Below are 15,000 nucleotides of genomic sequence, written 5' to 3'. Positions count from 1 at the left end.
TGGGGAGAGCTAGCTCTAAGGAAGGACAAGCCTGCACTCTCCCTTAACTTCCTACCCTACAATTAAAGAAACAAACTCTTTATAGATAATTATTGTAACTCCCTCTAAAAGTTCTTGATGTACATGTACAAAATCCTGGACATTTAAACACTAAATTTTTCTATATTGATATGCATTCAAAATATAAATATCGTAAATAGATATATATGTGGGGTTTGGCAATCCAAAACATTTTAACAATTATAATCACTACATCTTTCAAATTAATATCTATATCAACATGTATATACATAGATATATATACATATACATATCTATATCTATCTATCTATCTATCTATATCTATATCTATCTATCTACAGATAGATATACTGATACAAGCACATATACATGAAGTATTTTATACCATGAAGATTGCCAGGAGTATTACCATTTCAAATCTGTTTAAATACAAAACAAATATATAGCATTTTATATTCCAATTTTAATTAAATTCACCACACAGAAATCAAGTGCTGAAAAGAAACAACTGGTTCAAAACATATTTTTATTATCAAATATGTCAAATTACCTTGTAAATCAACTATCAAATGCTTTCGTCTATCTACAAATATTTACAGTTTTTGAAAAATATTTCCCACATTTATGAACCAACATATTTGTATTTCTTGGTAACACACACGCATCAAAGAAAAAGGGTATATAAATTCCCTGTAACTGAGCACCACATGAAGAAGGTAAAATATATAGTAAAAGGATTTTCTCTTGCTAAATCTTGAGAACACTCATGCAGCATTTCTGAAGATACCTCTTGAACAATTCCAAATAGAGAATAACCAGATAACATATTAGTTAATTGTACATGATAACCATCCTCAGTCTTTTTTTTTATTCATACATATTCTAGACATAATCAAAAATACCCTTTATATACTAATATAAAATATATTAATCAACTAACAATGCATTTGTTTTGTATCAACTTAATCATGCTACACATTGTTAATGCTTTAGCAGGACGTACAGCTCCTGAGTAAAGATATTATTGAGTATAGACATTACCCATATCCTTTGGCCTCGGAAGCTACTTGTTTTTTTCTGAGGAACACTTTTTAGTTACACATATTCAAAGCAAACCTTTTAAAAAGTTTAAAAGGTATGTTATCTCATATCAACAGTACTTCATGTTATAAATCATGTACATCAAGTTTAAAAATATATCATATGAACTTTATAACAATTTCATTTGCTAATCCCCTTTTGTTCAAGTCGATAAACTTTCTGTTCGGTGGACAGACTTCTTAGAACAAATGTTACATGTGTAAACAGTGTAATGGAACAAAATATCAACAAAAAACATTCATAAAAAAAGGTTAAATCACTCTGAGTGAACATTTAATCTCAGGGCATTTGGAATTACTGAACAACAAAGAAAAAAGAAATGCCAACAAGTCTCCATCACATGTACATAGAGATATCACAAAAAGATGATTACATTCGAGAGGCATTAAGCTTTCTTTTCATTTTTATCATCCACATGCGAAAACCCTGGAACATTATTTTCTGAGCCATTTTTGTTTCTGATAATTATATTGGCAGTCACATGATTCTGACAATATTTATTGAAATGCAACCTTATAGCCATTTCATATAAAGATCAACTTTTTCATAATAAAACAGATTGTAATGGCATTTTTACCACCAGCTATATTCTATTTGTTCTGTTTTGATACAGTTCTTAATCTTTGTAATTAAACCCAAAACCAAAAATTGGGTCATAAAAAGTGAAAGTAATAAAAAAATTATAATAAACAAAAATTAAAATAAGACATAATAATATATACATAAATGAATTAAACCCATGTTATACCAAGCTTGCATTAAGAAATACATGCATACACTCTAAAGCGTGTCACATTTCCAAATCACTGATCAAGAAAAGTTGCTTTGAGAGAAAAATAATATTGATGAAAAATTGATTTTTCTTCTTTTTTCTTTCCAAAGATATATATCAAATATTATCATTGTGTTTTTCAAAAACATAAATTGATTAGTTAAAAAGAGAGAGAAAAAAAATGTTTTATATGCTTATATATACACATATGTTTATAAATATATGTATTCATACATACATACATTATAGGTATAGATATAGATATAATATATATAATATATATATATATATATATATATATATATATATATATATATATATATATATATATATATATATATATACCAAACACATCTAAACTTGGAAATATACCTATTCAATACAGTAGAAAAGCTTTTGTCAGTAAAGATAAAATCATGTATTAACCTGATCACGGGACCTGAATTTGTTGTAAAAAAATTAACTATGAAAATTCTGACCAGGAATCGATCAAAAATATTTCATACTGTAGACAAGTGGTTCTTGACCATTTTATTACCCTGCCTCCTCTCAGAATTTATCCTTCCCTCCACACCCCCTTGCATATATGAATAAAATTCCCTCACAGATTTAAAAAAAAAAAAAAAAAAAAAATGCTCTTAGCCTTTTTAATTGAGCATAAAATAGTTACATTATTGTTAAACTTTTAATTATTTCACCATGCTATTGGTCAAATAACAAATACAGTCAGAGAAATTCCTGATTTTTTCCAAGGGGTCATGCCGCACTTGGAAATTACTGACGTCCTCCAGCTTAAAACCCACTGTTGTAGACCTTCCTAGTATTGTTTCTGGTGCTGAACTCACTAGTGAAATCTAAAGGAGATACTCTATACAAATGATGCGCAAACTGTAATGTACATTCCTTATCACAGAACTAAATTGTGTGTGTGAATCTAAGAATATATGCCTGTGTGTGTTTGGTTGCATTCAACTGCATTTGTTTGATTGGATACCTATATTCAACAAAACTAAGATTTCCATGTATCAAATTATGTTAACCAATAAATACATTTGCATAAGCACTAAAAAGATAGCATTATAGTCATACTTACTTTATTCACAATTTTTTTACAAGCTTTTAATCTCATATAAAAGCAAAAAAGAACAACAGAATAGAAATAGAAATAGACAACAGAATAGAAACCAAACATGAATAGATTTAACAAAAAGATTTTGAAACATAAACTTTCAAATTCTATTAAGAAGGTGAGAGGATGCCATCTCTGAAATTATAATTATGTTTACACTAACAATCATTCCATATTTGCTGGTTTGTAAAAAATATACCATTTTGCTGTTTTGTAAAAATATAGCCCTTTCGACCTTATCTGACGCATAAATTTACAAATATATGATGCAAAAGTCAATAAAAAATGGTCAAATCATCCAAGACATACAACTGAATGTAAACAGGCTACAATAACGGAAGATAATAACTGCATTCATATTCATTTTGTTTATCTACATGAAGAATATTAGACAGAAAACAATTCAGAGAAAAAATATGTATATACTGAAATAACTGCAAAGATAATATCAATCAGCAAACCTCAAAAGTACCTGGGAACACAATATTGAATACAACAAATTAACAGATGACTATACTGAAAACGATTCAGAGAAAAATACGAGCTGGAATAACCTGCACTCAAGTTAATATCAATCAGTGAACTTCAGAATCCCTGAACACGGTATTGAGTACATCAGTTGATGACAAATGGAGCAAAAGTTACCACGAGTTCTTCATTGTTTGGATTCTTCTTTCATTTTTTCTAGGATCTTATACGTATTCCTTGAGAAGATGTAACTAATGCCTGAACTTAGAGTGGTTGCTGCAGTCACCCAGCTGGAAAAAAGAGATTTTGTAAGTGTGTAAGTTCTAAATTGCAATATAAAGAGATTTTACGTATTATGGTCTTGCTAATATCCTGATGTTGGAAAACATGAAGGGAAATTTATCTTTTAAAGGGTATGATCTTTTGTCTCCAGAGTCCAAAAATGAATTTCTTTTTTAACTTCTATGTAAGAAACAGGCCTACTTGTTAAAGTAATAATAATCGGTCTATGGTATATTACTTTTTTTTTTCCCTTTCTTTCTTTTCTTTCAAGGCAAGTTATAATTAGCTTTAACAATTTATATATTGGAGCCTTTTTTTTTTTTTTTTTTTTTTTTTTTTTTTTTTTTTTTTTTTCCTGCATCAAAAACTGAATTCCCCAATGAAATGCTAAAAACAAAATGAATCATGTTGAAATAAAATATTCCACTGACTCACACACACGCAAGTACACATGCATGTGTGTGTGTGTGGGTGTGTGTATATATGTGTATATATGTATATATATATAAATATATATACATATATATATATATATATATATATATATAAATATATATATATAATCTATATATAATCTATATATAATCTATATCTATATCTATTTATGTAGATGAATATGTATGAATTCCATGTAGCAATATTTCTATGTATGGTTTCCATGTTACAATATTTCTCTGTATGATTTTAACATAAGAATAAGACTTTCATATAACAATACATATTTTTCTTTGCACCTTTGTATACCAGAATATGGTGTATTGTAGAAAAGGTATGAATGGGACTGGATATCTTCACAATACAAGAGATGTATTTGACCGGTTTCGATTGCGTCTTCATCAGAAATACATGTATTTCTGATGAAGACGTAATCGAAACCTTTCAAATACATCTCTTGTATTGTGAAGATATCCAGTCACATTCATACCTTTTCTACATTTGTCAACATGGATACGTTTCATGGTGCATTGTGTTGTTATGGGACATACAAGGTGTGATAAACATTCAGCAAAATTTCTACACAGCTTACTCTCAACTTTACATAAAATGATAAATGGCTGATTCTGGATGACTAGCTGGTTATTCACAGTACCAATTATGAGTGACTGTGCAGTCATTCAGGAGTTAACCCAATAACTGTAATATTAGACACTGTCCAGTGGCCTTTAATAATAATACACAATGGCAATTTCCCATTTCCACTTGGCTTGTTCAATGTGGCAGACACAACATGAAATAATTAACTGCTCATAGATAGATATTACAAGCAAATGTTTGAAAAAAAGGTTTCCCTTCACTTCAGGTTGTGGTACCTATTTGACACCTAAACAAATGCACCAATCAGAGAATGACAAGTCCTGACAAAACTAAGTGATGATGTCCACACAGCCACTGCATGGTACCAGCCCATCTGCATTCAATAAATTAATAGGTTATAACTTAATCTAAGTAAATAAAATGAAAGATACATGAACAGCATACATATTCATAAGCCTATGACTAATATATCCAACAAGCCATATACAAAATGCATCTACCATAATCCCAAAATCCTCAAAAACAAATTGTCATAAAGTTAAAAGAACTATAATGGCTAAATCCTAAACACATACAGCTAATGTTACTTACCAGAGTCCAGTCAGAAGGTAGTGGTCTGAGAAGGAGAAGACTGGAGCTGCGAGGGAGGCAGTGATAAGGCTAAGCTGAATGGCAGTGTTAACCTTGCTTATGGTTGTTGGAGCTAGCTGGGCAGTGGCATGGGTTGCATCGAAGTAACGAGAGATGGTTTTCTGTACGGTAAATGATTGTTCCGACTGAGAAGACATTCCACAATAACATTTATGCAGTCATTTTTCTTCCAAGAATTTCCAGTCAGTACTCTTCAGGATAGAAACCAAATTGTCTTCAAAAAGTTAAGATGACAATATGCTGATCATAATCAAGACATCTAATTAAAGAGATTATAAGCCACCATCAGACCTGCACAATTACATTTTCAAAAAATGATATCCATCATAATATAAATCTGATAAAAGACAGGGAGGGATGAAGGAGAGACTGAAATACTTACCGGAGGTGGCAGGCTTTTGTACCGCACATAGGAAGCACCACCAATAATGAGGACATCACGGTAGATAATCAGTCCAGTCAGTGGCACTGCCAAATTAAACAGTTATCACCCATGTTATCAAGCAAGAGAAAGTTGTAGACATAAAATTGCATTCTGTAAGCCTTTCAAAATTGCTTGGCCCACATTACCACTTCAGAAAACAAACTACATATTCAAGAATTAAGAACAGGCACTCTATCATCAATCATAAATGTCTACAGTAATTATCTTCAAGGCCATCACACCATGATCACTAGATATGAGCACAAGCAATCTAAATATGCAGTAAGTATAGAGTAAATAGCAATTCTTTCCACAAACTGCAAACAATGGATATATAAATAATTAATCAATTCTAATATGGCATAAACACCATATCAATCTAAGAATCTTATATATATACTTAAATCTTCAAGTTATATAAATACATACGTAATCAAAAAAATTCATAAATAAAACAAATTATGAAGTACTTGATACTTCCAGAAATAAGGAGTATGTTTTAACTCTTTGTACACAGATATATATACTGTCTGCTGTGAACTTTGTTGTATATAGTAGGCTCCTCTACAAGTGCTTAGCCACAAAGAAGTCAATTAGTAGCCCAACATGGCATCCTCTGATTTCCCCATTCCTTGATTTTAGGGGACTTTTTCTAATGCTAATAACATTTATTTAGTCCATCCATCTTAAAATGCCAATAGCAATATCAATTCTTAAAAAATCTAAGATAAGTAGGACTAGTGACTGACCCATTGGTGATGAAATATTTATGGAGCCATATATGTGTAGCCACAATCAATAAACTAAAATCATAGCAGATATGGCATGTATACATTATGTGGTTCCAACACAGAATTCAGTAACAAGATCAAAGCAGAAATATAATCACAAAAGCAGTGATTTAGAATTATTACAAGCTCTTTATAATATAACGAATACATGGATTAACTAAATGAGATTTTCTATAGAAAAAAAGATAATAATCAATATAAAACTGAATCCTCCAAATTCAAAATAAATAAAATATTTTAAAAATATTGGCACCAGACAATAAAAATCAAGCACCTAATGCCATCATCTAACAAACTCCTAAGTCACTTACATGGAATAAGACCGACATAAGTAAGGGAGAGGAAGAGCAGGGCGACCAAGACCTTGTCCGCAAGGGGGTCCAGGAAACTCCCAAGACGTGAAGCCTGGCTTGGGAAGGTGCGGGCAATCCATCCATCCAGCTGCAAGAAAGGGATGCAGTTAATTAATGATCATAATTACTTTTCAAGACATATCCTCATTGCTAATTTTGGTTGGAAGGCATATGCTGATTTTTAAGTCTATAATCTTGCACCTGAGGACAGGTAATTGAATCTAATGACAAACAAATATCCATATCTTTAGTCAATAATCTTAACTTCTAAACTGATACTAGATATCAAAGTGAATACAGATTTTTGGTTGCAAATTGTTGTAATGTGGGTAATATGTACTCTCAAACCCTTAATTCAATGTTGAATATATCACCAATAACTTAGGCCTACGTACTTCATTAACAAAATTTAAAAGTAAATAAGCTTATCATTCCATTATCATGTACTTGTATGTTATTTTCTTCATAAAAAGAAAAAAGGAATAGAAAAATTAATCGTAGTAATAATAATATTCCAAATATATATAAACTTCTTGATTCCAGTTTACAACCCTAATCATTTAACTTGTAAAGTGTCATGGAAAGCTCATGTCATGGTGGCAACCACAGTTCAGACTGTATCAAGGATAATAATGTAATCAAAAGCTACCTGTAATTCAGATGATTTATAAACTCAAAAAAACAAAAACAAAAAAAAGTATCATGATCCAGCAATTCACCTGATTTCATCAACCAAAAGGATAATATTTATATAACTTTCACAAAAAATATATAGATTTCAAATAACATATCTTAAATACAAAAACAAAATTTTCTGATAACTGTCATACAAAAAATAAGTTTCTCAATGAATAACATTACTCCTCAGTGACTATCAACCCTCCATAACAATACAATAATAAAACACCTTGCACACATACCAAATCTGTAAACCCTGCAAACATGAAGAGTCCAAGAGCCCAGTTGTAATCAGCTGAGAGGACTAAGTGACACAAGTATGGCGAAAAGGCAATGCGGCTGACACACAGGAGGTTTGGGATGGTCCATATGTTTTCACGCTAGGGATATATGAAGGAAAAATAATCAGGTTATCAAATCACTGTTGGGAATAACTAGTATATTCTACTACCACAAACATTCTGCACATCCTAAGTTACTTGCATTTTAGGGCCTTATTTTCATTTTTTTCCCCTTTTTTCATCTACTTATTTACTAGTTCATTTTTTCTCATCAATCTAAACACAATTATATACCTCAATGATAGCATCCATTCTTTCCCTGACTTTTGCTTTCTTCTCTTTGATGTCATCTAACAGGTCCTGGCCAGCTTCCTTGAACTGGTTCTTCTTCTCCCTTACAGCCTCCCATGTTGCTACTGGCTGTGAATAAAATGTAACAATAAATATATATACAGGAGTATGAATTTATATATACATCTTTATAAAATCTAAAGGCATTTGTTTTGATAAATATGTTGATACACAAGTAGGCTCTATCTTTTAGGGTTATAATAATAATAGTAACAATAATATTAATAAAAACAATAATAATCATAATAAAACAAAACATTCATGACATTTCTTTTAAGCTACTCCTCCTTTACGGTTACAAATAAATGCAGTTCAAATCATGGCACTCTGAAATAGCCACTCCTTTTAATTGTAAAGAGCATCAGTCAAAGTTTTGGTGTAATTTGTGAGATTATTTCTGAGCTGTTAATTTCAATACAAAAAAACAACAACAGCAGCAATATATGTCAATCAGTTAGCAGTAAAGCTATGATTAACAAATGAACTGCAAAAAGATCTAGTAAAGCACATGACAAACTCTAGCCTTTTTTATTTTCATTTGAAAATGTCCTTGATGCGACTTAATAGCATAACTTTCTATCAGATCCTCTGAATTGTGTAAAAGAAGTCTATAGAAATTATCCTCAAATGGCAGGTTGATATTATCAATTATCATTATTTTTTACTGGCTGCTAAAAGGTAAACCACTCTGTCAGATTTATTAAAAACCTTTAAAACATACTGAAGTACATAATATATATAAGTTTGTTTAACCTGGGCAAATGATTCCCATGATGGAGAATCATCAATTTTATTTCTATAAATTGGTAACAAGAGGAATAAAAAACAACTAAAAGAAAGACATGCATCTGTATCTGTGCATATGGGTATAATTCTCAAAGTAATACTTATAGTATATTTCATATGATTAAAAAGTGTTATTCAACCTCAAGGCTATACTTATGCTGGCTAAGATTCTGATAAATTAAACTGTCAGAACCTGAGGTAGAACTTAGGACTGTAATCAAGAATGTGGGTGTGAGATGGACTTGACAGAATTTAACTGACAAGAAATGTCAGGCAATCAATGAAATTTTGGAGAAATTTCTGATAGTTTTGCTGTCAAGTGTCAAATCACATTTTTTTATCTACCAATCACAGAATGGTTATTGATTATGGCCCTTACTAGCACATTCTTTGTGACTCAAGTGACAGCCTATGCATATTTTGTACTCCAAGAGAGGCCAACAAACCTCAACATTATACATTCTGGCAAACCTTAGTGTGATTTGAAATCTCATATGAACCAGTAAAACTTCTATCTTGCCAGAATATATATGGTGAACATAAGTTGGCTTTTACAAAAGCACTGCAAATGTGTAGACCACAGTGATCACTTGCATTACTTTGCGTATATATGTTTGGTAAATGTTTATAAGACAACCATTTGCTCTGCAAATAAGAGGTGGAGATTGCTGGACAATGTACCACTACAGATCTCAATCAAAATTATAGGTCTTCCATCCATGGCCAGAAGAACTTGATGGCCCCAGCTGACAAAAATATGTCAAGTCTACTGCAATTTTGTTTTATTACAATTGCCTCCTTGCTTACTAAATTCACCTGTTTGTCCTTTTCCTTGATTCTTTGGAGAGAATATTTCCCATTATTTTATAATCATGCTGGAAACTTGGTGCCAGGCAAAGTTGTCAAAGTGCCTGTTTACCATGCTGCATGGTTTGGGCAAAGTGTGGTTCACTTTATCAAGGGAACGGTTGTGGAGCTTCTTTAACAATGGAAAGGCAAGTCACACAAAATAATAATATTCGGCCGGTTTGTTAAAATTGTGCGTGGCCCGACCTAAAGACTATTCGTATACTTGACACAAATAAATAAAAAAATAAATGCATATTTATCAGTCTGGACATGCACATCTACCCGGCAAATAGATGGTTAAATGTTCATCTATCAAATATATAGACAGACATGCCTTTATTTCTGCATCTGTATTTATGAAAATTCACTGGGTCGGGCCTGGCACAATTTTAACAAACCCGCCGATTATGTTCTGCAACAGAATTGTGTAATCATAATGTGGTCAAGTGACACAAATTTTTCAAATCAGAATCATGGTCAGTAGTTGCCTTTCTTTCATTTTGTTTCAAATCTAGCTACAAATATTTTCTGAGAAAAACTATATTGCCAAATCTTAAAGGCACTAGAAAAGTCAATGACAATTTTCAATAAATTTCCTCAAAATATTTTGAGAAGTTCCTTGAACCATTCCAACTCTGTTATTTGTCAAAATGTTTACTCCACTGAGATATATATATAATGATTGCTATGGTTTTTAAAAATGAACCATACTAGGTTTGGTTATCAATGACAACCCATTTTAATAGTGTAGAAATGATGTATAAATAATATTATAAATAAAATCATAATATAATGTTATATAAGACAAAATAGTAATGCAACAATGAATTGAGCAAGTGAGCATTTTTGGACAACATAAAAATTCAACTGCACAAGTTAAGACTTTTAAAAAAACTTGACCGTACATGTAAGGCTTCCACTCTCACATATAACCCAGGGGCAAATGGATTTGAGATAGTGGTAATTTTTTCTAATAGTTCTGCCAAATGGATCGTGATGATATTGATATCACTGGATTCCTATCACTAACTACAATGCAAATAAGTTGGTTTTATTATGTGGAACCTGCCCAACTCACCCATTAGCAACAAGCTTGGCCCCAATAGCAGAGGAGGGGGCCTGAAAGGTACCAGGGAAATTGCAGGGTAAAATATGAATAATCTATACAGAATCACTATATTGACCAATGCAGGGGCTGTACCCCCTGCAAACACCCCCATGAGGGGCTACTGACCCTCAACCCTCACCCGGGGAAAACATAGAATCCTCTACATTTGGCAGGAGAGAGTGTTGGACAGACTTGGCAATGGCGTTTCTCCATGGTGGTCATATGCTCTCTCCTACTGTGAATATGTAAAGGATTCTTTGTATTTCTAGGCAGAGGTTGAGACCGACAGTCTGATTCTGTCTTTATTAGGCCTAGTCATATTTTACCAATTTCCCTAGAACCTTTCATGCCCTCCACTGCTACTGACGCCAAGAATGTGGGGGGTTGGGGGGTTTCTGCACAATAATATTTGTATACTTGGTCACTAGAGTGGGAGGAATCCAACAATACTAAAATCATCATGATCCCTTTGGTGGAACTATTTGAAAAAATTATTGGGATAGTTCAAGCCCTCAATAAAACCCATAAATGATGTCCACTCTAACTGCTTTTGAGAGAGACGAACCCTTCAGCGACTAAGTCCCAAAACCATGGTATCATATGAACCCAAAATCCCAACGTAACCTTTCCTTCCTTCTAATTGTTGTGCCAACTTATAGAAAACAGACATTAAGAACTCTGGCTGCAGTCAATATTTTTGTCTTTTTGTGGTAAATACGAGGCTGCTGTACATATGTTCCAGACTGTAGAGTTTGGTCTGCATGGAGAATGCGTTCACCGCGCAAAAATTATTTGGTCAAATTCTGTCCGCATAAATGTACTTCTCGGGTAACTTTCCGTGTACGTAAAGTTCGTTTTTAATTCATCTTCAACGCATAAAATTCTTTTGACCTTTCTGCACACTTGTTTCATCATCCGTCTGCAGATCCATCCGTGCAAATGTAGACAAAATGATGTTTTAAGGGTATGAAAAAATGTAATATTCCCCGTGCAAGAAAAATACTCTACAGTCTAGCGTAATTTGTGTTTTATTCTATTTCTTATGTTCTATAACATGGCAGTAACCATTTCCCTCTATCTCTGTACGTTGCTCTTGGTAACTTTACTGTCCTCTCAGTCCTTCAAAAAATAACATGCAGTCCTTCAACTTTATCCTGCTGTTTCTTTCCATAATGGATACAGGATTATACCATAAAAATATGGTGGTCCCCATCCCCCATTCGCTTGTTTTCCTAGGCACATGCAATGGCTAATTTATTGTTGCTTCCAAAATAATCCCTGAGAGTAGCAAGCCAAAATAATCACGAGGAAAATACAGTATGAAAGCAATTGCTGTCTCTGGAAAGCACTATACCTTCACGTATGAACCTTAGACCTATTCATAAAAAAACAATGCCAGAATTAAAAAGGTAAACACAAAACCAATGTCCACGCACCGGACTTTGCTCCCTCGTCTCCCCGGCCTCCCTGCTTGCGTCGCCCGTCTGCAGGCACCTTATTTGGCATGGGTGCTTGATACACGCGTATCTCCAAAAGCTGACTTCATCTCGAGTCTGGTGACTGAGGAACTGGTGACCGAGATGATTCAGAGGACTCAGAAATGTGCGGCTGACGTGAGCTTTCGGCAGGATATTCCGCGGCTCTCTCAAGGAATGATATTCTCTCCAAGATAAACTCTGGACGTCCGTTTGCGAGGGATGAAAGCACGACAGCGCCGGCAAACTCGCAGGAAATGTTGCTCTGGTTTTCCTCCTCTGCTGGATATTCCTCTGGATGTTGTGTCTGAGTAGGGAGTGGGCGAATCTCTCGTTTTGCAGGATTGTTTTGGCCAGAGCAGACGATGTCATGTAGGCCGCCATGGTACTGCCGGGACCAGGGACCGAGTATATAAAGAGGCGAACTTTTTCTCGAAGGGAAAATAAAGAAAACGAAGCTTTTAAATTGATGATGACTGCAATTTAGGCTTCACACGAAAATGTTAATCGTGACTGTAATATATACAAAGTTCGTAATGCCAAGTAACTGTCTAATGTTTGACTCTTCATCTTATATATCACTGACTTTACTATTTTTTCTATGCCAATTAATGTCAGATATTACCAGAAATGTACTTGTGAGCTTTGAAAACATAAACAAAATAAATAATTTGTATAGGATAGTGCATTCATTCGATATGCTATCTTTAGCTACCGCAGAAACAAATCATATAATATTTTGATTTACTTATCGCATGGTTACACAGACATCCTGAATAAGTTTTTTGGTATCTTTACGTTTTTCTCATAAAAAGTACAATTCGCAAGAGTTTTTAATGTTATAAATACTTTCTACGATTTATGTTTGTACCCGCAGTCGCGCAACAGCTGATGTGGACGTAGCAGACACACAACATTTGAGCTTCTAAAATATCCAGTGACAGGAATCTAAATAACTATCTATCGACGGTTCTATACCTCATTACCATATGATGGCTCTTTTGCAAGAGAAATAATAAGGAAGGAAACTAGGAAAGGGCACAAAAAAGGCCCAAACTTGTGAGATTAACGGGTCTCATGGCCACAGACAGGCGAGTTGTCAACACACCAAATATTCTATCCATTTAAATCAAAACCCAAAAATGAATACGAAAGTGTCACAATACTTCATTAACAAATACAAGGTATGGAAAGCCCACGAATGTCTGACGCACTAAGCTTGCTGTTTTTTATCAATGCATGGAGTGGAATTCTTTTAAGGAGAGGGTGAAAAGCTCACAGCAACGTGGGAAATGGCCAAAGAAAGCAGAAAAATTCGTAACGTTGCAACTGTCACGAGAGCGAATGTCTCACCTGCGATAAAGATTCGCTTCTCTCAGACCTCTTCTGCTCTCCCTCGGGATAACTGAGTCACTCGGTAACTTGTGCTGTGTTGTGTGTGTGTGTTCTCCGGAGGTGTGTATATACTGCAGCTATGGGCGCTCCTGATATACAGCTGGTGAGTTTCATGTGGGTTTAGAGAAAACGAAGATGTTATATAATGTGGTATAAGATTTTTAAAAAGTCAATTAAATGGTATTCATCTGTTTTATATTGAAGGATTACTTTTTACTAAGATTAACTCTGTTTAAACGTTGGATTATTGAGGTATTTTATGTTTAATAGGTCAAGTAATTTTTTATTCAGAGTAATAGTATTAGTTAAATTATGGTTAACGTGTGTAGGAAATGGTGATCAGGAACATATGATGTGTTATATACGTTGTATACCACTCCGGACTTCCAAATAATGTATATTAAAACCTCACGAATACAGTTAGAAATATAAATATGGTAAAAATGAAAGTCTATTATTGATATAATTACTAGTTCTTATTCATTGCGAGTTACTTTTTGGAATCACCTGTCAGGTAAATTTCTCTCCCTAATTACTCTGCTCACGTTACCAAAACTCTAAAGGCTTTCCATTAATTATCTTGTTTATTACTTACCTCTCGATCGACGTAGAAACCTCCACAAGAAAACCTTTTTCGAATGCAAATTACGAAATAAGAATTGTCACTACACCCAAATGCAGTCATAAACTACTTCTCTCTCCTGTAGGTTGGCAATTTGAAGTTGGAAATCGATCATTACTGCCCATGGATGTGTAGGGTCAGGTCGTAGGTCCTCAGGGCTTATAGACCTATAGGTTCACGTTCGTACCCTTTCCCTTTTGTTCAACCTTCCCCCTAATAACACTCTTTTTTCACGCTCTCTCTCTCTCTCTCTCTCTCTCTCTCTCTCTCTCTCTCTCTCTCTCTCTCTCTCTCTCTCTCTCTCTCTCTCTCTCTCGCTCTCTCTCTCTCTCTCTCTCTTTCTCTCTCTGTCTCATTCTCTCGCTCGCTCGCTCTCGCTCTCTCTCCCTATCTCCCTCCCTTCCTCTCCCCCCCCCCCCCCCCCTCTC

General features: G+C 33.7%; 2 protein-coding genes across 2 annotated transcripts in view; one reads left to right on the top strand and one right to left on the bottom strand.

Moving 5' to 3' along the window:
- Positions 1-533: 533 nt before the first annotated feature.
- Positions 534-12,973, bottom strand: CLS (cardiolipin synthase). Its single transcript, XM_027367469.2, has 7 exons — positions 12,517-12,973; positions 8,281-8,406; positions 7,948-8,085; positions 6,986-7,115; positions 5,842-5,927; positions 5,400-5,560; positions 534-3,781 (listed from the first exon to the last, which is right to left on the bottom strand). The coding sequence occupies exons 1-7, from the start codon at positions 12,937-12,939 to the stop codon at positions 3,679-3,681; spliced, it is 1,167 nt and encodes a 388-aa protein (XP_027223270.2). The 5' UTR covers positions 12,940-12,973; the 3' UTR covers positions 534-3,678.
- Positions 12,974-13,432: 459 nt separating this feature from the next.
- Gnpnat (glucosamine 6-phosphate N-acetyltransferase) overlaps positions 13,433-15,000 on the top strand; it is a 31,964-nt gene continuing 30,396 nt past the window's right edge. Inside the window, exon 1 of the mRNA XM_070120643.1 lies at positions 13,433-13,739. Coding sequence (XP_069976744.1) covers positions 13,698-13,739 — 42 coding nt within the window. The 5' untranslated portion in view covers positions 13,433-13,697. The remainder of the gene's footprint in view (positions 13,740-15,000) is intronic.

Source organism: Penaeus vannamei, chromosome 4 (genome assembly GCF_042767895.1).
Source record: "Penaeus vannamei isolate JL-2024 chromosome 4, ASM4276789v1, whole genome shotgun sequence".
Lineage (NCBI taxonomy): Eukaryota > Metazoa > Arthropoda > Malacostraca > Decapoda > Penaeidae > Penaeus > Penaeus vannamei.
The sequence above is the reverse complement of the archived record's forward strand: the minus strand, read 5'-3'. Positions and strand labels throughout refer to the sequence as shown.

Bases quoted from the DNA above. Each gene is read 5' to 3' on its own strand.
- CLS (XM_027367469.2), bottom strand. From the start codon at position 12,939: ATGGCGGCCTACATGACATCGTCTGCTCTGGCCAAAACAATCCTGCAA. The intron at 7,116-7,947 runs GTATGTGTGCAA...CCTTTCTTGCAG, and splicing joins TTGCAGGGTTTACAGATTTG to CTGGATGGATGGATTGCCCG. The intron at 3,782-5,399 runs GTAAGTAACATT...TCTTTTTTCCAG, and splicing joins TACCTTCTGACTGGACTCTG to CTGGGTGACTGCAGCAACCA.